This window comes from Triticum aestivum, chromosome 2A, assembly GCF_018294505.1.
Source record: "Triticum aestivum cultivar Chinese Spring chromosome 2A, IWGSC CS RefSeq v2.1, whole genome shotgun sequence".
Taxonomy (NCBI): domain Eukaryota; kingdom Viridiplantae; phylum Streptophyta; class Magnoliopsida; order Poales; family Poaceae; genus Triticum; species Triticum aestivum.
The window spans coordinates 1,833,518-1,861,180 of NC_057797.1; the positions used below are offsets into that span (position 1 = coordinate 1,833,518).

The 27,663-nt window shown below is 45.8% G+C and overlaps 2 protein-coding genes across 2 annotated transcripts; one reads left to right on the forward strand and one right to left on the reverse strand.

Annotated features, from left to right (window-relative positions):
- The first annotated feature begins 7,833 nt into the window (after window positions 1-7,833).
- On the forward strand, window positions 7,834-9,718 carry LOC123184135 (noroxomaritidine synthase 2-like). The gene has a single exon (XM_044596313.1). The coding sequence runs from the start codon at window positions 7,872-7,874 to the stop codon at window positions 9,417-9,419; it is 1,548 nt and encodes a 515-aa protein (XP_044452248.1). The 5' UTR covers window positions 7,834-7,871; the 3' UTR covers window positions 9,420-9,718.
- Window positions 9,719-14,529: 4,811 nt separating this feature from the next.
- LOC123186890 (noroxomaritidine synthase) lies at window positions 14,530-16,354 on the reverse strand. Its single transcript, XM_044598575.1, has one exon. The coding sequence runs from the start codon at window positions 16,337-16,339 to the stop codon at window positions 14,792-14,794; it is 1,548 nt and encodes a 515-aa protein (XP_044454510.1). The 5' UTR covers window positions 16,340-16,354; the 3' UTR covers window positions 14,530-14,791.
- Between the last annotated feature and the right edge of the window lie 11,309 nt (window positions 16,355-27,663).

The window sequence follows — 27,663 nt, forward strand, 5'->3', positions numbered from 1 at the left end:
TCGATCTCCTTGCTCAAAGAACCTCTCGCAAAACTGCTTGGGGAGATTGTTCCTTGGTATGTGACTCCTCCATTGGTCCAATTAGTTTTTGTTCTAGTGCTTTATTCTTTGCAAATTTGTGCTGCATAGGTGACCATGTTCCTGAGCTTGCATGTCAAATTTATATGGTTCCAAGTAGTTCTAATGCTTGATATAGGCTCTAGGCACTTGTAGGAGCAGTTGCTATCAATATTATTGAAGTTGGTTCACTTTTGTTTGAAGTTACTAAAAATTTCAGAATTTTTCAGAAATGATGAGGACATTATTGAGGGGCTCATCGAGTCAAAGCTCGAAGGAAAAGGCACCGAAGCCTAAGTATAATTTGTCGCGCACCTCCGAGATTGGGGCGTGTGAATGGCCTTCTGATGATTTCTTGAGAGCAGCCGGTATCTATGAAGATTTTCATGAATTGGCTCACAATGCAGGCCTCACCGCTTTCCTCCACGACCAATGCGATCAGTATCTCTTACTCACAAATACCTTTGTGCAAAACTTTCATTTTGATTCTAGGAACTCACCACATACGGTGGAGTTTCATTTATATGATGAGCATAAGGAGATGTCACTTTATGATTTCTGTCGGATTTGTTTAGTCCCTTTTGAGGGCAAGATAGAAGAACCACATCATGATGATGTGGCTGGGTTTATTGATAATATCACTGTAGGAGAAACCAGGAAGGTTTCCGACGCACGAATCACTAGCATACATTTTCCTGTTTTGGGTTACTTTGCATTATTTTCTAGTCGTTGTTTAATTGGACGCGTAAATTCTGGAAACCTTAGTATCCCTGATTTAATTATTCTGCTCCAAGGTTTATACAGTGATAACACTTTTAGTTTGGGCGGTATTATTGCTAGACGGTTAAATATGAACCGTACTAAGGGCCCCATCTTTGGAGGCATCTATGCCACATGCCTAGCCGCACATTTTAACATACCTATTAGGCATGCTGAGAAGGAAGAAAAGGTGCTGCCCCGTGTTTATCTAGATCATAAAAGTATGGTGGCACATGATTTTATTGTTAAAAATAGGGCAGGGGAGCTTAAATATCAATTGTTCTTTAATAAACATCATCCTGAGACTATTACCTTGCCTGCTACTTCTTTGTTTGATTTGACTGCAGGCACGTACCTTGTTCTGTTGACGGCTATTCACGCCTACCGGAACCCTGCATCAGTCGAGGAGCCAGAACAGGAACCACAAGATGAGCCTCCACGACAATCTATTTATTCTTGGGATCCAGAGATGATTGTCAGCCGGTGGCAGTCGGAGTCTTCTTCTTCATCACAGTATGATCCCAACTATCCTTCCTCATCACAGTACGACCCCAACAACTATTATTATGGATATCCGCCAGGCCAGCCGTGGCCATAGACCAACTTAGGCCAAAAGCCTAAGCTTGGGGGAGTACGTATCTCTCACTGACATTATATTTATGTTCACACACACTCATTGCTAGATGTCGGTGCTCATACTTTTCCATTGTAATATCCATGCTAGTTTATTTTCCTTTTCCTGCTTTCTTCTTGTGTGTTTGTTAAACCTTAAAAAAACCAAAAAATTAGTAGTAGTTTATTTTTCTGCTGTAGTAGTAATAATTAAAAAGAAAACCCAAAAATATTTCCCGTTCTTCTTTTGCTTGTTGGGAGCTTTCCCGTGTAAATAGTTTTATTTCTTATCTTTGGGGGTCAGTAGGAGAAGACCATAATTAAATTGTTGAAGTGGCTCTTATATGCATTATTGTTGATTTAACCAAGAGCCCATATTGCCTTGTCTTCTCCTGTTTATTGAATGCTCGCAGATTCCAGCTTACTCCAATGCACGTGCACTCTTATTATTATTCACACCGTTCGGTCGTGCAAGTGAAAGGCAATTGTGATGATATATGATGGACTGACTGAGATGAGAAAAGCTGGTATCAACTTGACCTCTTTTGTTTTTGTAAATATGATGAGCCCGTCGTTCTTGATTCAGCTTATTATGAATAAACATGTTTGCAATAACAATTAGAGATCAGAGTTGCTTGTGCCATGCTTGATTAGCTATGAGTTATAATGGTTTACCTTGTGTGCCAACATGCTATTGAGATGATTATGATGTGGTATGATGGGGTGGTATCCTCCTTTGAATGATTTAAGTGACTTTACTTGGCACATGTTCACGCCTGTAGTTGAAACAAAATCAACATAGCCTTCACGATATTTATGTTCATGGTGGATTATATCCTACTCATGCTTGCATCTAATGTTTATTAATTTTAATGCATGTACATGGCTGTTGTCGCTCTCTAGTTGGTCGCTTCCCAGTCTTTTGTTAGCCTTCACTTGTACTAAGCGGGAATATTGCTTGTGCATCTAATCCCTTAAACCCCAAAGTTATTCCAGATGAGTCCACTATACCTTCCTATATGCGGTATCTACCTGCCGTTCCAAGTAAATATGTATGTGCCAAACTCTAAACCTTCAAATAAGCATTCTGTTTTGTATGCTCGAATAGCTCATGTATCAACAAAGGTTGTCCTTATCTTCTGTGTTAGGCGGGTTATTCTCAAGAGGAGTGGACTCCGCTCCTCACTCACGAGAAAATGGCTGGTCACCGGCATGCCCAGTCCCATGCTTTATGCAAACTAAATCAAAATTAATTGCAAACAAAACTCCTCCTGGGACCTGATGTATGTTGGAGGCACTCGTTGTTTCGAGCAAGCCATGGATTGATGTTTGTTGGTGGAGGGGGAGTATAAACTTTACCATTCTGTTTAGGAACCACCTATAATGTGTTTAGCATGGAAGATATCGCCATCTCTTAGTTGTTACGTTGACAATGAAAGTATACCGCTCAAAATACAATTTATCTTTATTTCAAAACCGAGCTCTCGCACCTCTACAAATCCCTGCTTCCCTCTGCGAAGGGCCTATCCATTTACTTTTATGTTGAGTCATCACCCTCTTATTAAAAAGCACTAGCTGGAGAGCACAACCGTCATTTGCATTCATCACTTTATATTGGGTATGACTATGATTGGATCTCTCTTAACATGAATTACAATGTCTAGTCAGTCCTTGATCTTTAAAGGTGCTCTGCATTTATGTTTTGCGGTCTCAGAAAGGGATAGCGAGATACCATCTTGTTATATCATATTATGATTGTTTTGAGAAAGTGTTGTCATCCGAGATTTATTATTATGACTTGCTACTTGATTATGCTATTGATATGAGTAATGATGAGACCTGAGAATTATTGCAAGTGTGGTTAGTTATGATCTATGCTGAAAACTTGAATGCTGGCTTGACATAGATACAACAACAAGAGCAAACAGAGTTTGTAAAAGTTTTTCTTTCTTTCTTTCAGTTTGTCAACTGAATTGCTTGAGGACAAGCAAGGGTTTAAGCTTGGGGGAGTTGATACGTCTCCGTCGTATCTACTTTTCCAAACACGTTTGCCCTTGTTTTGGACTCTAACTTGTATGATTTGAATGAAACTAACCCGGACTGACGCTATTTTCAGCAGAATTACCATGGTGTTGTCTTATGTGCAGAAAACAAATATTCTCAGAATGACCTGAAACTCCACGGAACATCTTACAAAAAACAATAAAAAATCCTCGCCGAAGATGAAGACCGGGGGGCACACCCTTCTCACGAGGGTGGCCCCCCCCCCATGTTTGTTCTGAGATTGATGTTGCTATGACTTTGCTATGCTTAATGCTTGTCATTAGGTCCCGAGTGCCATGATTTCAGATCTGAACCTATTATGTTTTCATGAATACATGTGAGTTCTTGATCCTATCTTGCAAGTCTATAGTCACCTACTATGTGTTATGATCCGGCAACCCCGGAGTGAAAATAATCCGGACCACTCCCGGTGATGACCATAGTTTGAGGAGTTCATGTATTGACTATGTGTTAATGCTTTGTTCCGGTTCTCTATTAAAAGGAGGCCTTAATATCCCTTAGTTTCCAATAGGACCCCGCTGCCACGGGAAGGTAGGACAAAAGATGTCATGCAAGTTCTTTTCCATAAGCACGTATGACTATATACGGAATACATGCCTACATTACATTGATGAATTGGAGCTAGTTCTGTGTCACCCTATGTTATGACTGTTACATGATGAACCGGATCCGGCATAATTATCCATCACTAATTCGGTGCCTACGAGTTTTCCATATACTGGTTCTCGCTTATTTACTTTCCCGCTGCTACTGTTACAATCACTACAAAATACTAAAAACATTACTTTTGTTGTCTTTACTTTTGTTGCTGCTACCACCCCTATCATATTACTTTGCTACTAAACACTTTGTTGCAGATACTAAGTTTCCAGGTGTGGTTGAATTGACAACTCTGCTGCTAATACTTGAGAATATTCTTTGGCTCCCCTTGTGCCGAATCAATAAATTTGGGTTGAATACTCTACCCTCGAAAGCTATTGTGATCCCTTATACTTGTGGGTTATCAACAGGGATGCTAAAACCCACTCCTTGGCTGCTTGGGAGAGGTTTTGTCGCCCAAAGAAAAAAGGGGGTCTTGGAATTTTAAACCTACACATCCAAAACAATGCTCTACTGCTCAAGTACTTGCATAAATTCATTCACAAACAGGACGTCCCCTGGGTAATGCTAGTTTGGAATACCCATTATGACGATACACCTCCCCATGCGAAACCACCTTGTGGTTCTTTTTGGTGGCGTGATGTTTTCTCTCTGATGGATATATACCGTGGGATTACCTCCTGTATATCGGCCGCGGGGGACATGGTTCTTCTTTGGAAAGATGTTTGGATCAACGAAAGACCACTGATGGACTCCCATGAGCATCTTTTTTCATTTGCTAACAACGAGGACATCTCATTGGCGCAGTACTACAACAACAATGATCACGCGGACAACTTTATGCTTCCTCTGTCAATGGAAGCCAGAACAGAACTGGATAATTTACAAGAGATCATGGACGGAATCAACCTGGAAGCTATGGGGACTGATGAGTGGATCCTTTGCTGGGGTGATGCTGATTTTAAACCGAAGAAATTATACAATTTCATGTTCAGAAATATATTGGCTCCCCAATGCATCACCTCGATTTGGAAGACAAAATGTATCATGAGACATAAAGTGTTTGCTTGGTTGATGTTACATGATAGGGTCAATGCAGAGATTTGCTGCTGAGAAGGCACTTTAATATTGGAGAAAATCATAATTGCCCAACGTGCAATATGGAGGTTATAGAAACAAATGCCCATCTATTTTATGAATGTCCATTTGCTGCAAAGTGTTGGGAAGTTGTGGGCATAGATTGGGAGAATCACCCAGACATACAACACAAGTATGAGAGAGCTAGGGCAAGGTGGTAGGGATCTTTGTTCAAAGAGATAACTATATTAACCTCCTGGAATATTTGGAAGCAATGCAACAGAGAGATCTTTGATGGAGAGGCGGCCACACATGCTGAGTGGCTGAGGAAGCTCAAGGAAGATGTTGTGATCCTGGGTTATAGGATCAACCCTCAAAATTTAACCTTTTTAGAAGGCTTTAGAAACTCTTTATCTTTGTGATACCTGGTTTACATAGGCTAGTTTAGCACCTTCTGAACTCTTGTTAAAGCCATGTAAAACAGCCCTTATATGTAATGTTAACCAATGGTTAACATCTTAAAGAAATAAAGAAAAAAGCAACAGTAGGAGGCTCTCGTGCTGTTTTCACTGGTCAAAAAAAACTTCGGCATCGCTTGGAGATGAGCAAGGTCTCTGCGAGGTGGAGGAGGACGGTGCGGTGATCGGGACAGGGTCAGATCTAGAGGGCGTCGGAGCGCGACTATAATAACCGCGGGCAGGATAGGCGGAGGGGCGGTCTGCCGGCTTCAATGTGGCATCGTGGACAGAGTTGGTTTATCGGGACGCGGCATACGCATGGAAGCGGCGACGCTGGATAGATGGTGTCAGTGTGCGCTGCTTTCTCGTCCAATAAAATCACGGCATCAATGCCGGCCGCTGCATGCTCTGGGTCGACATGAATGCGGCGCGGCAAGCGTCGCGGTGCATGGGATGGTAAGCGTGGGAGGGGAGGGTGGGGGGGTGGGTGGGTCAGTGTCATTAGAAGCGGGCTTGGGAGCGGCCCGGGAGCCCGCAAACCTCCCTCACTTTTGACTTCGGTTTTCAGGAGAAAGTACGTTCGGACCACGTCGCGAATCGATACAGACCTGTATTGGATGGTTTCCGCGGTCCGGACAGCACGGGCCACACACGTATGCGGGAGGTTTTTGAGACGCCCTAAGAGTATCTCCAACAGTGGCTGTAAAAAACGTGTGCGCGGGGGGTAAAAGTTGGTTTTGGCGCACGCGGGGCGGTTTCGCGCGCTCCAGTGGGCGCGGAAAAGGATAGCGCGCCCGCAAAAAGCGGTCGGGCGCGTGTAGTTTTGGCGCGCAGCGTCCGGCGCGCTTTATAAATGCAGCGCCTGCCACGCACCCTCCCACCACTCTCCACGCGTCCTCTGCCACTCTCTACCCGCTCTTTCTCACCTCGATGCCGCCGCGTCGGCATGCCTTCGTGCCACCGGGGAATTTCGGGCTACAGCGGCGTCCGCGTGCGCCTGTCCGACGCCTTCTCCGCCGAGATCCGGTCCGGCGAGATGCGCCTTGGCCTCGGCACTTTCGAGACCATACACGAGGCCGCCCGCCCATACAACGCGGCGCCGTGGCGCCTTCGGCAGCCTCGCAGGGAAATGAACTTCCCGGAAGTACCGACGTGGGAGGTGGCGCAGGAGCTCGCGCCTCCCCCGCGGCTTATCATCAACGAGGATCGTCGCGACAACCGGAGGCAGGAGCGCCGTCTGGGCCTCGCCGAGATGGATGAGGAAGCCAAGGAGCTGTGGCGCCAACACTTCCCGCAAGACGTCATCAACAAGCACTAGTTTTTCACGCGAAGGAGGGCGGAGAGGGAGGAGAGGAGGGCGGAACGAGCTGCCTACCGCGAGGACATGCGTACACGGAAAGCGGACGCTCAATTCAACATCGACCTAGGAACAGCGTCGTCCTGGGACTCCGACGAGGATCGGTATCTTCACGCCTTCATTGAAACGTCGGAGGAGGACATCACCGAGGCGGAGTCGGAGTCGAAGGAGGAGGACGAGGAGTAGTAGTTGAACTATACCTATCTACGCTATGAACTATCTATGTATCGTTTTTATCTATCATTTATCAATTTATCTATCCTTTTATTTATCTATTTGTGCCTATCTATGAAGTATCGAGTCGGAGTCGAATGTGTATCGAGTTGGAGTAGACGGAAAAGACAACAAGTAGTAAAAAGAATATAGTATGTATCTTTTTATTTATCTATCTATGCCTATCTATGAAGTATCAAGTCGGAGTTGAATGTGTATTGAGTTGGAGTAGACGGAGAAGATGACGAGTAGTAAAAAAAAATAGTACATCTGCTGAAGCGGCGTGTGCGCAAATTTTTGCAGTGGCCACTAAAGCCAGCGCTCAGCTGTGCGTAAAAACTAGCTATGAGTAAACGATTTTTTAGCGTGCCGCGCGTTGCCCGTCCGTTGAAGATGCTTTAATAGCATGTCACCGACGCTCTAGCTACCGACCAGCTGCACGTACGTTGTTGTCAGTACGTGCGCCGTTGTTGTCTGCCACTAAAACTAACAAATGATGCGCCGTTGTTGTCAGTACAACTACACCTCAATAAATTCGAACATTAGGCTACCACCGTTGTTGTCAGTACAAGTATAACTACATTCTCAATAAATTCGAACGCGATTTGTTGATGACTATGTTTGAACCACCTCCGGTGTAGTCAAGAAGCTCAAGCATGTGATCTAAATACCAGATGACTAGATGCAAAATTCTCTACACCATGGATTGGTTTCTAGGACAACTCCTTGCCCTCCTTTGCTGCTGCTGCTTCTTCTACTACCGTCATCTCCAGTCCAAGAAAGCATGCAAGGCCGAGCCGACCGAATGGCCATTGCTGGGCCATCTTTTCGGCATGCTCGCCAACCTGCACCACTACCACGACTGGGCCACCGTCGTCCTGGCCGGCAGGCGCTACAACTTCCCGGCTCAAACGGGGCTCACCGGCGTTCGCTTCTTCATCACCTGCGACCCGTCCAATGTGCGCCACATCTTCACCTCCAACTTCCTCAACTACCCCAAGGGCGAGGAGTATGCCGAGATATTCGACATCTTGGGCCACGGCATCTTCAACGCCGACGGCGAGTCGTGGCGCTCTCAGCGTGCCATGTCCCAGCTCCTCCTGGCCACCCCCCGTTTCCGCTCCTTCTCCGCACGGTGCACCCGCGACAAGGTGGACAAGAGCCTCCTCCCTTTCCTCGCGCATGTTGCCGACGCCGGCGCACGCTGTGACCTGCACGACGTGATCCGGCGGATGACCTTCGACATGACCTGCAACCTCGTCTTCGGGGTCGACCCGGGCTGCCTGCGGATTGGCCTCCCAGTTGTGCCCGTCGCGCGCGCCATGGACGACGTGCTGGACACCATGTTCCTCCGCCACGTCTTCCCGCCCACGTGCTGGAGCCTCATGTACCGCTACGAGCTGGGCCCGGAGAAGAAGATGGCCGTGGCTCGTAGGACCATCGACCGGTTCGCCGCCAACACCATTGCCAAACGGAGGTCCGATCACGAGGTTGGCGTCAAGCAATCCTCCTCCGACATGCTCTCTTCCTTCATCAGCAGCAATGATGACGACGTGAGCGACGAGTTCTTGCGTGACACCGCAATAAACCTCCTGTTCGCCGGTCGGGACACCACCGGCGCGGCGCTGTCGTGGTTCTTCTACCTCGTATGCAAGAACCCGCGCGTCGAGCAGAAAATCCTAGACGAGCTGGCGCCGGTCGCTGCCACCAAGAAACCGGAAGACATGGTGGTGTTCGACTTCAGTGAGCTGAGCAACTTGGTGTACCTGCACGCGGCGCTGTGCGAGTGCCTCAGGCTTTACCCGCCCCTGCCCTTCCAGCACAAGGCGGCAATTGCCGGCGACGTGCTCCCGAGCGGTCACGAGCTGAAGGCCGGCGACAAGATACTCGTCTACTGCTACTCCATGGGGCGGATGGAGGGTGTGTGGGGCAAGGACTGCATGGAGTTCAGGCCGGAGAGGTGGGTCACCGACGACGGGAAGCTGAGGCACGAGCCGTCCTACAAGTTCTTTGCCTTCAATGCCGGTCCCAGGACCTGCCTCGGCAAGGACGTGGCCTTCACGCAGATGAAGGCTGTCGCAGCAGCCGTGCTGTGGAACTTCGCCGTTGAGGCCGTGCCGGGGCACGTCGTGGAGCCCAAGTTGTCCGTTATGCTTCACATGAAGAACGGGCTCGCTGTCACGGTCAAGAGGAGGAAGGTCCCGTGTGTGCATGCTACCTAGTAAATACCGCCTCCATGCATACAAGCATGGACGGTGTCAAGAGGACAATGTCTTAGCACTGTTTCCTTTTTGAAGGCGTTGCTTTTGAAGAATCTCTTTTGTGGCCTGGGTATTGTTTTCGGTGGTGGTTAGAGTGTTGTTGTTGCAAGTTTCAATCACCATGACGGTCCTTGTTTTCTTTTTCTTTTTCTTTTTACTTTTTTATTGGTAGAGTACATCTTTGATGTCTTTGTACATTTTGTTGGTGCAGAGGCTGCGTGTAATTGGTATATTCACGATATCAATATATTCCCCTTATCAAAAAAGCATGGATGATGTTGTTGCTTGTTCATTAGCTCTTTTTCATACTTCATCTATTTTTTTTACTGTGTGCATCTTTGATATCTCGATTTGGTTTGATAATATCCAGTATATCATTGGAAATTTTTGGTGGAACACTTTGGTGCAAAGGTATATGTATTTTCTGCCTTTTTGTACTTTATATGTTCTTCTCATAACTGCATTGCATAGACGCTCAAGAAGCTGCACTACGTCTTTCTTATTCATGTTTATAACTATGTTGTAACCTGTCAATCAAAGCAGATAGGAGCTTTTGTCTTCCGCCTCTTTGCCACACGTACAAGCACGGTCTTATCAAATGTCGCCATCCCTCTCGAAAACGAAAAAAAACATGTTTTCTCTTTTTTTTTTCCTTCCTTCCATGAGAGGCACGGTTTTCTTTGCGCAAGAGGCATGATTTTGCTTCGCGAGAGGCACGGCCGTCTCCCACGGTTTTCTCCTTTCCTTTTCTTCCCTGAGAGGCACGGTTTCGCTCCCTGGAAGTTTTCCCTTTTTATGTATATCCGCTTATTCCGTTTTTACGTATATTCGTTTATTCCTTTTTTCCCTTCTATGAGAGGTACGGTTTTGCTTCCTGGGAGGAACTCTGCAAGGTGGGAGTGATCTTTAGAACGAGTAATCCTTAATTAGTGATTTCGGGATCAACTGATAGCCAGAAACAAGAAGGGAACATGGTCTTAGTACTGATAATACTATAAATGAAGTTCTAAAAATATGAAGATCTTTTGCTTATAAACGGGATTACTAATAACTGGATACCCCGCCGGAAGTATGGCAATGCATATGACACTAGTCTAAATTACTACATTTATAGTGCAAAGTAATATAGTAGTAGTGTCATAGATGGCTTTTCATTTATTAGCTTGTAGACTCATCTTTTTTTAAAAAAACGCTATGTTACAGTAACATATTATGTTACTCTAAACACATCTCTTCTCATTAAATGCATGCCACATAAGCAAATTTGTCTTAAACTATGGTATGTTACTTGCTAAGTTACTCCCACTATGACTAGTCACAGGGCTCAACTCAGAAATGTCACCAACCAAGGTAGATGATATGAATGATGGAATAATTTTTAAAGTTTCTAAAACCGGGCCATCCCCACTATGACGAGCCCAAACTGGAAAGGATGTAGCAACATTAGTAGAGAGGATGACCGAATGACCGATCATTGCAAAGTGTCAGTTGATATAAGTAAATGCAAATTCAATGGGTCCATGCACGTATGTGAAGCTCCCACAGGGTCGCACCGGGGCGTGCAAGTCCGGCCACCCAGGGAGTCTCCAGTCTCCTCATCTCACCTCGCTGCCACAGGAGAACGTCGCTGGGAAAGCCCGAGCGGCGGTTGGGGCTGTGCACATGCACGGCTGGGCTCTCGTGGGATGCAGGTCAGGCGCTCCGTGCGTGGTCGAGGGTTCACGAAGGTGGCAGTGCGCAAACGAGGGCAGGCTCGCAAGGCTGTTGCGTGCTTGCAGCCGGCCTAGAGCGTTCTAGGCCGGGATCCTATAGTTAATCCCGACCCTTCTACGAGCAGGACTGGATCTGCTCATCCACATCCTTCGTTTAATGTGATGGATCCCTTCTACAGGATTTGGGGAGTACTTTCCTCCTCATGGCATGGGAACCAGATCGGGGGCCATGGCCACAAAGATTTGGCTTGACCCTGGCTGGCACGGTTGGATGCGGTGATGACTCCAGTGACGGTTATGCGGCTGCACGTCTGTGATGATGATCTGTGTTTCGTGCTCCAGTTCCTAGCCATGATGGCCATAGGCCGATGGTCATGAGCAAGACTTTCCGGTGAGGTGGTAGTCAGTGATGGTCTGCTTCGCCATCACTAATGGTCATGATGTGACCGCTCTGGCCTGCGGCGGCCGTCTCGCTGCAGATTACGGTGGCCACGGAAAGGTCTTTATGATGGTTCCTTCCTACAAATCTGGTGGTAGACCTCAGCGGTGAGATCCAAATTATGGAGGACGACTTAACGCAGGTGTATGATTGTGTAGCGGTGACATTCGCATTGCATGTAATTATTAGGATAGCGGAAAAGTGGTGGCGAGAACACTTGAGTGACTCCAACGGTGGTGAGACTCGGGCACCCATTCGCGAGCTCCGGTGTGAATGACTATGTCTGCCCCGAACTGGTTATACTCCCTCCGTTCGGAATTACTTGTTACAAAAATGGATATATCTACAACTAAAATACATCTAGATACATTCATTTCTTGGACGAGTAATTCCGAACGGAGGGAGTACTTGGCAATGACGATGTTTTTACATTGTTATCTTGTTGGAGGGATTCTTGGATATGCTCGTATTGATTCTTTAGGGCGAGAATCTAGATTTTAGCCTTGGTGGTTGGATCCGGTGACAAAGATGCTTTAGTGCCGTTCCCTTTTTAAAGGCGTTGCCATTGAAGAATCTTGTTGTATATGTGGTGTCATGACTTGGTTGGTGCAGATATGCTCATTATCGTTATTTGTCAATCATGAATCTAATCGTATTTGATTTTTTTCCTTGCCTACGCATAGTTTTGGTCTTATATAACTTTGCTATTTACCGGCGTGTTTTTGTGTGCATGTGTTGGTGTTGATTGTGTATATTCTAACTATGTAGAGCTCAGGTATGCATATTTTTTTGTTTGTATTCTCTTGATGTTGCTTTTGAGTTCGTAAAATTCACCATTTATCAAAAAATGCACGTACGTGAAGCGGGCAGTCATGGATTGTTGCAGGTGGTTAAACATTAAATCGCATTCGATCGGTTGTGCTATAGAGAGACATGGATAGCTGAAATACAGGTTAAATATCTACATCTTGCGACCAATCGGGGAGGGTATGTCCTTGATTGGGACTCTTCAGAATTGTTTGGCCGGCGATCGTTTTCTTCTTCTCATGAGCTCGACAGGGTAGCTGTATTCATGTTTTTTTTAAACAACACAATGAGAACTTCATAAATCGTGGGCTGATAACTATAAGATGAGTAAAAAGTTTATCGAACAATATTCAGACGGAATCCAGTTGGCAAGCCCTCGATGAAACGTAACCAACATTAAAAATATATGTAACTGGCAGAGTGCAATGCATAGCATAATTAATAAACCTGAAATCTTAAAAGTGCACGCGCGCTCGTTGGAGAGAATGAGCGGCCGCTTTGTCACTCGCATGCATACATGCATGTATTGTCTGCTGGTGCATGTGACTACTACCATTAAATGCGGTTAGACTGGTCACATGTGACGAAAAACAGATCCACGTCTATTTATTTTGGGTTTTTCAAATTTTTAAAAAGTCATATCTTTTAAACCATGCGTCGGAATTTAGATCCGTCTTCACTGTTGGATTTCTCGTGACAAGATCTTTGAAACTAGATCCCACATGGGTATGTTTCGACGAAACTTTTTCGATGCCAACTTTCGTGCTATATGGTGCAACTAGTCTACTGTCCCGACCAACTACCTAGTAGTCGTTGTGCAACCTTCCTCCCTACTTGTGGGTGCGTAGTTTTTCACTGTTGGCACACCCTACCCCCACCTCCCCTGCAAGGGATATGTGCAACTTAGTCTATTGTTCAAGCCAACTGCCTATTAGTCAATGTGCAACTCCCTATGCTCTCTATTTGTGGACCTGTATTTTCAGTTGGCGGGACCAACAAACATAGTTGCACATAGTCTGCTAGGTAGTTGGCCAGGGGCAATATACAAAGTTGCACATCTCACAGGCAGGGACAGTTGAATGGTAAAAAATTGCATATAAACAGAGTACTAAAGTTGCAAAACTCACTAGGGGAGGGGGAGGGGGGGGGGGGTTGGGCCGTGTGCTAGCAGGAAAACTACACATCCATGGGGTACAAGAGAAAGTTGCAAATCACAGTTAGACAGTTGGTTGTGGCAGTATACGAAGTTGCACATCCACTGTTAGGTTGTTGGCCGATGCAGCAAATAGTGAAGCACATCCACAGGCAGGGAAAAGTTGCAGATCAACTACTATGCAGTTGGCCTGGGTAACAGACGAAGTTGCACATCTCATTGGATGGAGTTAGTTTTGCACCATCATTGAAATCTGCATGTTTACGGTATTGGAGAAAAGTTGCACATCCCTGTCAGGTAGTTACACACCGACGGCTAGGCAGTTGCACAAAACAAAGAAAAAATTGCACAATTTTTTTTTGTCAAAACATAGCCATGCGGGATCTAATTTCGAAGAGCACGCCACAAGGGTTCCAAAAGTGAAAACGGATCTTAATTTCGACGCGCGGTTTGAAAGTTATGATTTTTTTTAAAAACTGAAAACATAAATTAAATACGTTCACATCTGTTCACATGGATATTTTACAATTATTTATCCTCTTCACATATGTCCACATGTCCACACATGTTCACATGGAGACAAAAACTTACCTTTTTCGGCTGGCCACCACGGAGTGCTAGTGGACAGCCAGCCGCCGGCTAGACGCGTCCATCAATATATAGGTGTACCGTGACAAATAGACCCATAATCCAACTACATCCACTATTTGTACTTCATCCCAAAAACCGCTATCCAATACACATCTTAAAGTATTAAGTTCATGATAAACAGATAATGCTTTAAATAAAATGACATAATATTGATAAAGTAAGTCCAATCCATATGACCAATTACGCCCATTTACAACGATATACTATTATCGAAGCAAATCGAGACATCAAAGATGCACACAGTCAAAAAAAATAGAAGAAGAATGAACAAAAGCTAATGGACAAGCAGCAACAAAACACCGTCCATGCTATTTTAATAAGGGGAATATATTAATAGCGTGAAGATACCAATTACACCCAAGCTCTGTAGGATGCACACAGGCAAGAAAACATAAAAAAGAGAGAAAAAGAAAACAAGGACCTATCACGGTGATTGAAACTCGCAACAACAGCACTCTAACCACCACCAAAGATAACAGCCGGGCCACAAAAGAAATTCTCCAAAAGCAATGCAGCACAGACATTGTCCTCATGACACCATCCATGCTTGTATGCATGGCGGCGGGATATACTAGGTAGCATGCACACACGGGACCTTCCTCCTCTTGACCGTGACAGCGAGCCCATTCTTCATGTGAAGCATAACGGACAACTTGGGCTCCACGACGTGCCCGGGCATGGCCTCAACGGCGAAGTTCCACAGCACGGCTGCTGCGACAGCTTTCATCTGCGTGAAGGCCACGTCCTTGCCGAGGCAGGTCCTGGGACCGGCGTTGAAGGCCAAGAACTTGTAGGACGGCTCGTGCCTCAGCTTCCCGTCGTCGGTGACCCACCTCTCGGGCCTGAACTCCATGCAGTCCTTGCCCCACACACCCTCCATCCGCCCCATGGAGTAGGAGTAGACGAGTATCTTGTCGCCGGCCTTCAACTCGTGACCGCTCGGGAGCACGTCGCCGGCAATTGCCGCCTTGTGGTGGAAGGGCAGGGGCGGGTAAAGCCTGAGGCACTCGCACAGCACCGCGTGCAGGTACACCAAGCTGCTCAGCTCACTGACATCGAACGCCACCATGTCTTCCTGCTCCTTGGTGGCAGCGATCCGTGCTAGCTCGTCTAGGATCTTCTGCTCGACGTGCGGGTTCTTGCATACGAGGTAGAAGAACCACGACAGCGCCGCGCCGGTGGTGTCCCGACCGGCGAACAGGAGGTTTATTGCGGTGTCACGCAAGAACTCGTCGCTCACGTCGTCATCATTGCTGCTGATGAAGGAAGAGAGCATGTCGGAGGAGGATTGCTTGACGCCAACCTCGTGATCGGACCTCCGTTTGGCAATGGTGTCGGCGGCGAACCGGTCGATGGTCCTACGAGCCACGGCCATCTTCTTCTCCGGGCCGAGCTCGTATCGGTACATGAGGCTCCAGCACGCCGGCGGGAAGACGTGCCGGAGGAAGGTGGCGTTCAGCACGTCGTCCATGGCGCGCGCGACGGGCACAACGGGGAGGCCAATCCGCAGGCAGCCCGGGTCGACCCCGAAGACGAGGTTGCACGTCATGTCGAAGGTCATCCGCAGGATCACGTCGTGCAGGTCACAGCGTGCGCCGGCGTCCGCAACGTGCGCGAGGAAAGGGAGGAGGCTCTTGTCCACCTTGTCGCGGGTGCACCGTGCGGAGAAGGAGCGGAAACGGGGGGTGGCCATGAGGAGCTGGGACTTGGCACGCTGAGAGCGCCAGGACTCGCCGTCGGCGTTAAAGATGCCGTGGCCCAAGATGTCGAATATCTCGGCATACTCCTCGCCCTTGGCGTAGTTGAGGAAGTTGGAGGTGAAGATGTGGCGCACATTGGACGGGTCGCAGGTGAGGAAGAAGCGAACGCCGGTGAGCCCCGCGTGAGCCGGGAAGTTGTAGCGCCTGCCGGCCAGGACGACGGTGGCCCAGTCGTGGTAGTGGTGCAGGTTGGCGAGCAAGCCGAAAAGATGGCCCAGCAATGGCCATTCGGTCGGCTCGGCCTTGCATGCTTTCTTGGACTGGAGATGACGGTAGTAGAAGAAGCAGCAGCAGCAAAGGAGGGCAAGGAGTTGTCCTAGAAACCAATCCATGGTGTAGAGAATTTTGCATCTAGTCATCTGCTATTTAGATCGCATGCTTGAGCTAGACTACACCGGAGGTGGTTGAAACATAGTCATCAACAAATCGCGTTCGAATTTATTGAGATGTAGTTGTACTGGCAACAAGCCAACAACGGTGGTAGCCAAATGGTCCGAATTTATTGAGATGTAGTTGTACTGACAACAAAATTTATTGAGATGTAGTTGTACTGACAACAACGTCGCACCATTTGTTAGTTTTAGTTTTGTTTTATTTTCCACACACGTACGTGCAGCTGGTTGTAGCTAGAGCCTCGGTGACATGCTATTACTAGCCACAACAGAGAGCAACATACACTAATAATATACACATATCCCTAGACTATGTTAAACCTTCATAGAGGGTAGTAACATAAGTACTCATTTATTAGATTATAGACTCATATTGCATTGGGACATATGATGTTACAGTAACTAGCTAGTAAATTACTCAAACTATCTCTCTCCTCATTAACTCATTGCAAATTTGTTGAGTTGAACTCAATGTTACTGCTGAAGTTACTCCCACTGTGCCTAGTCTTAGAGCGTCTCAAAAACCGCCCGCATACATGTGTGGCCCGTGCTGTTCGAACCATGAAAACCATCCAATATGGGTCTATATCGGTCCCTGACAGGGTCAATGCCCAACGGCCACTACTCTCCATCGTAACTGCAAGTCCGTAATTACAGCCTAGAGGAGATTAGTCGCCGCCGTTCCAGTTATCGTCGCCCTCGGCGACGCCGTCCGTTCGCCTCTTCTCGCCTTGCTCCCAGGACCCAGCCCTGCTGCTCTCGATCAGTTTATCTGATTCACATATTCAAGTATTTGAGTGCTGCCCTTATCAATTTTTCTCTGTAGATTCTCATCTTGTATCAGTGTCGATTGTGGTTTGTGGAATTGATACTCCAGATTTTGTTTTGTTTCGGTAATTTGGTTCTGTATTTAGTTACTATGATCTATAATTCAGTGGTCTCCAGTTAACCGCAAGTTTGTTTTTTACACTCTAAAATCCGAGTCCAGTTAACCGCAAGTATGTTCTTCTGCTTACAAACCCGAGTCCAGTTAACTGCAAGTATGTTTTTCTACTTACAAACTCGAGTCCAGTTTTTTCCGATAAAGGACTTTTCATTGAATAGATATATGTCGAGATGATACGATCATATCGAAAAAAAGCCCGGCCTCTGCATAGCTAGATGCACACAACCAAAAAGTTCAGAGTACCCTAAAAATAAAATAATTTGATACAATGCCAAGCAATAAATCGTGTCCAGCCTAAGGAGCGGTAGATCATATCAGTAAATCACACCGCCATCCACGGGGGTAGAAAACCTCCCTGGCCGTACGCTCCAGCCATGTAGACGCCATCATAAAATGTTCCTGTCTTCCGGCTTCTGCAGGATAGACCAAGTACGGAGCCATCGTGTACAAACATGAATAACCTGCATAGGAGATGAGACACATTTATTGTTAAAAATCACATCATTCCTGGTAAGCCACATTGCCCAGCATAAGGCAGCCGCTCCCACAAGAATATGTGCAGAAAATTGTTTATTTATACCCCGCAACCAGTTGCCGAACATATTCCGTACACTACGTGATGGGTATAAATTCGAATCTACTTGGACCATAGCCCAAACTGCCCGAGCGAACTTGCACTCAAAAATAGGTGTTTGATAGACTCATCATGTTGGCAAAAGACACATGTCTTGGAACCATGCCAGTTTCGTCGTGCCAGATTATCTCTAGTTAGGATGACTCCTTTGTTAAGAAACCAGACGAAAATCTTCACTCTTAGGGGAATTTTTAGCTTCCACGATTTCCTGTTATCTACTGGAACATCAGAATGAACCATTGCATCATACATGGATTTGACCGAAAATTTGCCATTCTGATGCAAGTTCCATCAAAAAGTGTCCGGCTCATCTGACAGTTGAATGTCCTCCAGGCGAGTGAGTAATTCATTCCATGTTGTCAGACGAGTGCCGAAAAGATCCCTACGGAAAGAAATATCGGGGTTTTCGTGTCCTAAGACTTGCTTGATCGTGACAAATTTATGTCTGACGATCCGGTACAAGCTCGGATATTGCACCATTAATGGAGTGTTCCCTAGCCAGGTATCTTCCCAGAAATGAACCTGACCACCGTCCCTAACCTAGAAGGTCCCAAATTGGAAGAAGAATTCCTTGGCCTTCGTGACACCACTCCAAAAATGTGAATCCCTAGGTTTCCAATGAATTTGAGAGATGGCATTGGATCCCACATACTTGTTGCGAATGATTTCTTGCCATACTCCTGTCACATCCTAGTTCAGCCCCTGTTGTCCTTGCTTGATCTTCTTGCATCATGTTTAAATTTTATTGAAAGTTGAATTGGGGAAAGTGGAAAGCCTCAGAAGTCTTTAACAAAAATGATCAACATTAAAAATTGTTTCAAATGATCCCAACAAAATGTTCCTGCTTACCTCTAAAAATATTGGCAAGAGCTATAACTCAAACCAATATTTTTGGAATCACAGAAATAATTATTCTTGGGCATTTGAATTAAATCACTAGCTATTTGATTTGGGTTTGTATTTACTATAAAATAGATATAAGCCCAATAATTTTGCAAATTTGCATGTGGCTCTGAACTAGTTTCCTAAGTCCACAAAATAATTTTCAAAAGCATAAAAATTGGTTTGTTTGAAAACCAAACTCAAAACAAACTTCAAAAAAAAATAGAAAACAGAACAAACAGAAAATAGAAAAGGCAGGGCCTTACCTGACTTACCTGCCTGGCCCAACTCCTGTTCTGGCCCAGCCCACAGGGGCAACGCCGTCTTCTTCCTCCAGCCAAGAGGAGAAGCAGCTGCATGCCAGCACCCGCGCGGCCGACGTCGCCACCTCCTACTCCAGCGCGACGACCCGGCGCTTCCAGCCATGCCACGGAGACGCCCAGCACCCCCCTGCACCTCTCCCCTCTCCCCCCCCCCCCCCCGTCTCCCTCCACTGGTAGAAAAAGGGCCTGTTGTCCCGGTTCGTAAGGGCCTTTAGTCTCGGTTCCTGAACCGGGACTAAAGTGTCGGTACTAATGCCCTGTCCCTTTAGTCCCGGTTCAATCCAGAACCGGGACTAAAGGCCCTCCACGTGGCCTGTGCGTGGAGCCCAGGCAGGAGACCCTTTGGTCCCGGTTGGTGGCACCAACCGGGACCAATAGGCATCCACGCGTCAGCATTTCTGTGGCTGGGGTTTTTGTTTTTTTTTTTGAAAGGGGGGGGGGTTTGGGGTTTTGGGGGGTTAATTTAGGTGTTTCATATATTGTGTTAGCTAGCTATAATTAATAGAGAGAAGTGTCCTCTCTTATGTCCGTGCTTGGTCGACGCTACGTACTATACATACGTATAGAGAGGGCTAGACACGCTAGCTAGCTAGTAAGAAAACGAAGGAAACAGAAGATCGTCATGAACATATATGCATACAGAGAGAAGTGATATCGACCACCTCTCCTTCTCCTAGAGATTGGTCGAACAACAAGTTCTCGTATATCTATCCGACACTACCGGCTACATATATACAATAATTATCTCTTACAAATATAATCATACGGACTCATGGTCCACATAGTATTCTTCGTCTTCAGTGATCACGTGGTCAAGAAAGAATGCCGCCAATTCCTCTTGAATTGCTCGCATGCGAGCTGGTGCTAGGAGTTCATCCCGCTTCCGAAACATCTAATTTGAAGAAGGGGGTCAATACATATATATATGAATGAATGAAACTCAATACAAATGATGGTAATAAAATAAAATTGTGAATGTTGTTATTTACGTACTTCATATTGTTCGTCAGAGTACCCGCCCCGCTCACAGGTCGTGTGGCGGATGGACTCGCAGACGTAGTATCCACAGAAATCATTCCCTTGTTCCTGCCACAACCACTTTACAAGAAATAGAGGTCAATCAAACTGATAAGCAGGAATGCTAAATGGTATTGATGAAACTAACGCTTGAATCACTAGGACATGCGCGGAACATGCTACTATAGTACTTACTTTCGGGTGTCTAAATTCCAGCTCCTTCGGCAGTCCCGGAACTTTTCTGGTGAATTTTGTCCAAACCCTGCCGGACAAAGAAAACAATTGCTTGATATCAGGAAATGAACAAAGTTGCTGATATGGTATAATGATCGATTTAACTTACTTCTTGAGGATTTCAGTCATGTCCGCATACTCCTGGGGAACTTTTCGTTTAGAGTCCAAGACAGTTACTACTCCCTGCTCAAGCCTAATCTCTAGGAGAATATAGTGGAAACTGCACACGCATGCATAACTCATCAATTACATTACTATAACCTGGACTAATATATAAGGGAAACTGAATATGCACAAGACAGTAACACTCACTTGAAGTTGTAAGGAAAGAGTATTATATCTTTGTTTTCATTTTTTTTGAATGATCGTAGCAAGTTGGCCTCGGTATCTCCGGGACGATGTTCAACTTCAGTTGCATCTATGAGATATGTGTTAACGAACCCAATATCACCGATTTGTCTTCTCTTCAATTCAGCAATCTTCATTCTGCATAATATAGTGAGGATAATTATAAATACATGCAACGAAAAAGATGAGCTATATAGAGAGACTTAATGACAGAAGTAGTAGTACTTACAGACAATAGCAGGTGATCGTTGTTTTATCGAGGGCCAATTGATTGAAAAACTGATAGAACTTCTCAAATGGAATAGGCAACAGTTCAATTCCAATGAGGTCATGCTCCGGTTTAACTCTCGCATACGAAGTACTCCTCCCCCCAGACTCTCTGCAGATTGTCAAGTACCAATCATGTAATCTTCGGATCATTGTTGTTAAAGATTTTTCATCTTTGACGAGAGGCTTCCCATACTCGTATCTGTGTATCTGCACCTCCATGGGATCATAATGTACATCGTCGGGCAGGTAATCGTCAACATTGCCATAACCGGGCACCATCCTCGGATCGACGATGTCTCTAGGCACCTTGAGGGGGGGGGCACTATTGCTTCGCTTGTTCGCCGAGCTGGGCAATTTGTTTCCCAGCTGCTCGTCGTTCTTTTAGCCTTTGATCACTGACTGTACTTCCCGACCGCTCCGCTTCGGCCCATGTCCTTGCAATAATGCGCTCATAGTTGCCTTTCGGCGGAGACTTGGGTGGTTTTGCCAGGGCAGCCAGAGTGCGGTTCACTTTCACCGGATCTACCTTCACCTCCGGAGGTGGATGTCTCTTTGCTCTCAACCCTTGAAACCAGTCATCCACTTCGGTTCGCGCGATCTTCGCGTTCTCCTCCGGGGTCCTCTCGTATGGTAACTTCTGTGGACTCTTCAGAGAAGGACCGAATCTGTATGTCCTCCCGCCTCTGGTTGTACTGCTAGACACCAGCCGAGCAGACGAAGCGGTTGTCTTCTTTACTTACTTACGAGGCGGAGGAGAAGGACTACGACGCGCTGGAGCAGCTGCTGGAGCGGCGGCGGGTCTCTTCCGCCCTTGCTGACGAGGCGGAGAAGGAGGAGGCTGGCTGCACGGGCGCGCCGGCGCAGGCGGAGTGCCGCCACGCGCCGGAGAAGGAGCCCGCCGAGGGCCCTGATCGTCACTCGCCGGAGGAGGAGGCGGTGGAGGAGGCGGAGTGCCCTGACTCGCCGGAGGAGGAGGAGGAGGCGGAGGCGTCTAGTTCGGAAGGTTGATGAGCTCCTTCCGCCATAGGCATGGAGTCTTCAGAGCAGACCCCAGCCGAGTCTCCCCTTCACCGGTAGAGTGGTCAAGCTGGAGGTCCTCAAATCCCTCCGTTATTTCATCCACCATCACCCTAGCATATCCTTCTGGAATCAGCCGGCAGTGAAAAGTTGCGCCGGGTTCAGTAGGATAAACAGAGCCAATAGCCGCCTTGACCTTCAAATTCATCCATTGCGTCATAAGGTGGCAATTTTGAGACTTCGTGATAGCATCCACGGGATAGCTGGAAGGAGCCATCAAGGCATGCTCCGTCTGAAGCAGCTCGGTGGAAGCCACGCTGCTTCTGCGCTGAGATGGCGGGGTAGCTTCGGGGGAAGCTTCGGCAGTACGTTTGCTGCGATTTTCTTCTCGTTCCTCTATCGCATCTACCCTTGCTTGCAGTACCTGCATTTGGGTCTGCTGCACTTTTTTCCTCCTCTCATGGGATTTGTAACCGCCTGCGTCCGGAAACCCAACCTTCCACGGAATGGAGCCTGGCGTGCCTCGTGTCCGTCCAGGGTGCTCAGGATTCCCGAGGGCCATTGTGAGCTCGTCGTTCTCTCTGTCTAGAAAGAACTTCCCTTGCTGCGCTGCTTCGATATACTGCTTAAGCTTCCTGACTGGTATGTCCATTTGATCGTTCGTCCAAATGCACTTCCCTGTTACAGGGTCCATGGTTCCGCCAGCCCCGAAGAACCAAGTCCGGCAACGGTCTGGCCAGCTAATTGTCTCTAGTTCGATCCCTTTATCAACCAGATCATTCTCAATCTTGGCCCAGTTAGGCTGGGCTACGAGGTAGCCACCTGACCCCGTGCGATGGTGAAGCCTCTTCTTCGCAGCATTTTGCTTGTTTGTCGCCGACATCTTCTTACTCTTTTCCGATGTCTTGTGGGCTACAAATGCGGGCCGGTGATCTCTGATCTTCTCATATCTGCCCTTGAATTCTGGTGTCTCATTATTTTCGACAAACTTATTCAGCTCTTTCTTCCACCTCCTGAATAGTTCTGCCATCCTCTTAAGAGCAAAAGACTTGATTAATTGCTCTTTAACTGGGTTCTCTGGATTATCCTCTGGCGGTAGGATGAAATTTGACTTCAGCTCAGTCCAAAGATCATTTTTCTGCATATCATTGACATAAGACACCTCAGGGTCTTCTGTAGCCGGCTTAAACCATTGCTGGATGCTTATCGGGATCTTGTCCCTAACCAGAACCCCGCACTGAGCAACAAATGCGCTCTTTGTCCGGAGGGGTTCAATCGGTTGGCCGTCGGGCGCGATTGCTATGATCTCAAACTTTTCATCCGAGCTCAACTTTTTATTCGGGCCTCGTCTCTTTAACGAAGTTGTGCTCAATCCGGAGGGCTAGAAAAAAGAACAAAGACTTAATTAATATGTGTACATACCAAAACAATGAATGCATCAATAAGCTAGTCAGCACAAGCTTAACTAATATATATACCTGGCCGGACTCGGTTCGGTCACCGGAGCCGTCATCACGGTCTCCTTCTTGCACCGGCATTGGGTCACCGGAGCCGTCCTCATGTTCTTCTTCTTGCACCGGCATTAGGTCACCGTAGCCATCTTCTTCACCCTCTCCTTCCAGACCATCGGTGTCATTGAGAAACAACGAGACGGCATCACTTCCTTCTGCGATTATGTCCCTCAACAACACTTCTTTTGCTTCGTCTAGGGCGGTGTCCATAGTTTCTATAAATATTTACAACATGGCAATTATTATTCAAACATGACAGATGGATATATTAGTGCCAAACGTAGAACTAGCTACCTAATCATAGTAAGGAATCATATATATTAATTAGTGGTCTCGACCCCCCCCCCCCACGTGTTGAAGCTATCGGGAGGGGGTATATATCGACAACGATGACACTACATCTATATGTCCCTCGACGACCCTCGTTCCCGATAAAAAAAGAGGAAGAAGAAGAAAAAAAGAGGAGAAGAAAGAATAGAGGAGAAGAACTCCTCTATTCTTTCTTCTCCTCTTTTTTTTTCTTCTTCCTCTTCTTTTTTTATCCTCTTCTTCCTCTCATGTTCGGGAGGATCGCCGAGGGGTCGGAAGGTTGCCTAGTGTCAAAGGATTCAACAAAACCATGTCTTCATCATTAGGCGAAAGTAACAGGTGCATGATGGTACGAAGCTCTCCAAAGTTATTTTGGAATGGAGTCCTAGATAGGATAATTCGCTTTTTGGTACAAAGTTCAGCAAGAACCTTCCAACTATCGTTATTTGGAAGGCCTTTGCTGAAATTCATACAAAAAGGCAAATTATCCTATCCGGGACACCATTCCAAAATAACTTTGGAGGACTTCGTCATGCCCTGGTTACTTCCAGCTAATGATGAAGCCATGGATTTCTTCAATACTTTGACACTAGGAAACCTCTCTCGACCCCTCGGCGATCCTCGACCACTCGAACCCTCGACGACCCTGGAACCCTCGACCCCTAGACGACCCTGAAATAAAAAGAGGAGAAGAAGAAAGGAATATCTAGAGGAGAAGATCGAAGAAAAAAAAGAAGAAAAAAAACAGGAGAAGAAGAAAGGAATAGAGGAATATATTCTATTTTCTCTTCTTCTCCTCTATTCCTTTCTTCTTCTCCTCTTCTATTTTTCTTTTTCTTATTTATTTTTCCCCTTCTTCCTCTCCTCTTCTTCTCCTTTCTTCCTCTTCTTATTTTCCTTTTTCCTCTCCTTCTTTTTCTTCTTCTTCCTTCTTTCTAGCTAGATATATAAAACTTTTCTAAAAATCTAACTTTTGCATATATACATGGAAAAAATTGTTATCGGGGAGGGAATATATTCTATTTTCTCTTCTTCTCCTCTATTCCTTTCTTCTTCTCCTCTTCTTTTTTTCTTTTTCTTATTTATTTTTCCCCTTCTTCCTCTCCTCTTCTTCTCCTTTCTTCCTCTTCTTATTTTCCTTTTTCCTCTCCTTCTTTTTCTTCTTCTTCCTTCTTTCTAGCTAGATATATAAAACTTTTCTAAAAATGTAACTTTTGCATATATACATGGAAAAAATTGTTATCGGGGAGGGAATATATTCTATTTTCTCTTCTTCTCCTCTATTCCTTTCTTCTTCTCCTCTTCTTTTTTTTCTTTTTCTTATTTATTTTTCCCCTTCTTCCTCTCCTCTTCTTCGCCTTTCTTCCTCTTCTTATTTTCCTTTTTCCTCTCCTTCTTTTTCTTCTTCTTTCTTCTTTCTAGCTAGATATATAAAACTTTTCTAAAAATGTAACTTTTGCATATATACATGGAAAAAACTGTTATCGGGGAGGGAATATATTCTATTTTCTCTTCTTCTCCTCTATTCCTTTCTTCTTCTCCTCTTTGTTTTTTTATTTTTCTTATTTATTTTTCCCCTTCTTCCTCTCCTCTTCTTCTCCTTTCTTCCTCTTCTTATTTTCCTTTTTCCTCTCCTTCTTTTTCTTCTTTTTCCTTCTTTCTAGCTAGATATATAAAACTTTTCTAAAAATGTAACTTTTGCATATATACATGGAAAAAATTGTTATTGGGGAGGGAGTATATCGACCCCCCCCCCCCTCGACCCTCTTTTACTTCTTCTTCCTTCTTCCTTCTTCCTCTTTTCTTCTCCAACACAAAACACATCTCATCTCATCTCATTTCATCCAAAAATAATTCTTTGCATATGAACATACATACATTTACTTTTTTTCTTAAATGTTACATATGAACATTTTCTTAAATGAGCATATGAACATTTTTTAAATATTAATGAGCATATGAACATACATATCAACAAAAAATAGACCTTTTTCTTGGTAACAAAAAAAATGCAAAAACAAGCATTATATATACAGCATATACAGAGCATTATACAGTGAACATACATACATACATACATACATACATACATACAGTGAGCATATACATGAGCATTATACGGCGACGGCGACGATGGTTGGCGGTGGCGCGCGCTTACGGATGACGTGTGGGGACGGCAATGAGAAGGAAAAGGGGAGGAGGCACGGGCTCACAGCGCGGGGAGGGGTCGAGGTCACCGGCCGGAATCGGTGCGGGCGACGATGACGGCGTCGGCGGGGACGGCGGGCGGCTTCGGGGCAGCCTGGCGGCGACGGGGCAGGGGCGACAACGGGGCGCGCGGACGGCGTCGGCGCGGCACGCGGACGGCGTTTGGGCGGCGGGCGGCGTCGGGGCAGCGGATCGTCGTCGATCTGGGCAGCCTGGCAGCGTCGATGAGCTCGGCGTCGTCGGGCGGGCCGGGGGGCAACTGGCGATGAGTTCGTCAAATTTTCCCAAGTGCTACTTATATACCCAGGCCTTTGGTCCCGGTTCGTGGCACAAACCGGGACTAAAGGGGGCATTGGTCTCGGTTGGTGGCACCAATCGGGACCATAGGTCTCTTTTCAGCAGCCGAAAGGGCGGGAAGCAGAGGCCTATGGTCCCGGTTGGTGGCACCAACCAGGACTAAAGGGGGGCATTGGTCACGGTTGGTGACACGAACCGTGACCAATGCCCCCTTTAGTCCCGGTTGGTGCCACCAACCGGGACCAATGGCCTTGTGCTGCCCCGCGCCCAAAAGTTTAGTCCCACCTCGCTAGTTGAGAGGGCTCGGGAGTGGTTTATAAGCGCTGCTGCGCCCACCCTCCCGAGCTCCTCTCAACTGCTGGCTTTCGGGCCTAATCTGTCACTGCAATGCCTGTGGGCCTACTGGGCCTGCTGTGGGCCCGAATCCTGGCCCATGGTAGGGTTTCTAGTCGTATTCAGGCCGTGGTGGCCCAGTAGGTGGCATTTTTTGTCTTTTTGTTGCTTTATTTATTTTCTTTTGTTTTTTGCTTTATTTTTTAACTCTTTATGCTTTTAGTTTTAGAAAAATTATAAACTTTTTGTTAATGCCATTAGTTTTCAAATTTGAAAATATTTTTTTAGTTTTTTGTTTTCTTTGTTGCTTTATTTATTTTATTTTGTGATTAACTTTACTATAAAAATAGTTTTTTCCTATTTTTTTGATTTGTTTTTTGCATTATTTATTTTCTTTTGTTTTTTGCTTTAATTTTTAATTCTGTTTGCTTTTAGGTTAGTAAAAATTATAAACTTTCTGTTAGTGCCATTAGTTTTAGAAAAATTATAAACTTTTTGTTAATGCCATTAGTTTTCAAATTTGAAAATAATTTTTTAGTTTTTTTGTTTTCTTTGTTGCTTTATTTATTTTATTTTGTGATTAACTTTATTATAAAAATAGTTTTTTCCTTTTTTTTGATTTGTTTTTTGCATTATTTATTTTCTTTTGTTTTTTGCTTTAATTTTTAATTCTGTTTGCTTTTAGGTTAGTAAAATTATAAACTTTCTGTTAGTGCCATTAGTTTTAGAAAAATTATAAACTTTCTGTTAGTGCCATTAGTATTACGAGGGCCGAACCATAAGACATGAAAGCATTTCAAATGAACTCTGAAAAAGTTGAAAGTTGGGATGGTATCATAATTTCACCCACATAGCATGTGCATGTACAAAACGGACAATGGTAGCATGTTCGTGTGTTACAAAGTTGCGGGAGAAAGTCTTCACTTTTTCTTCGCTTGTGTCATTTGCTTATTGCGCCGTAA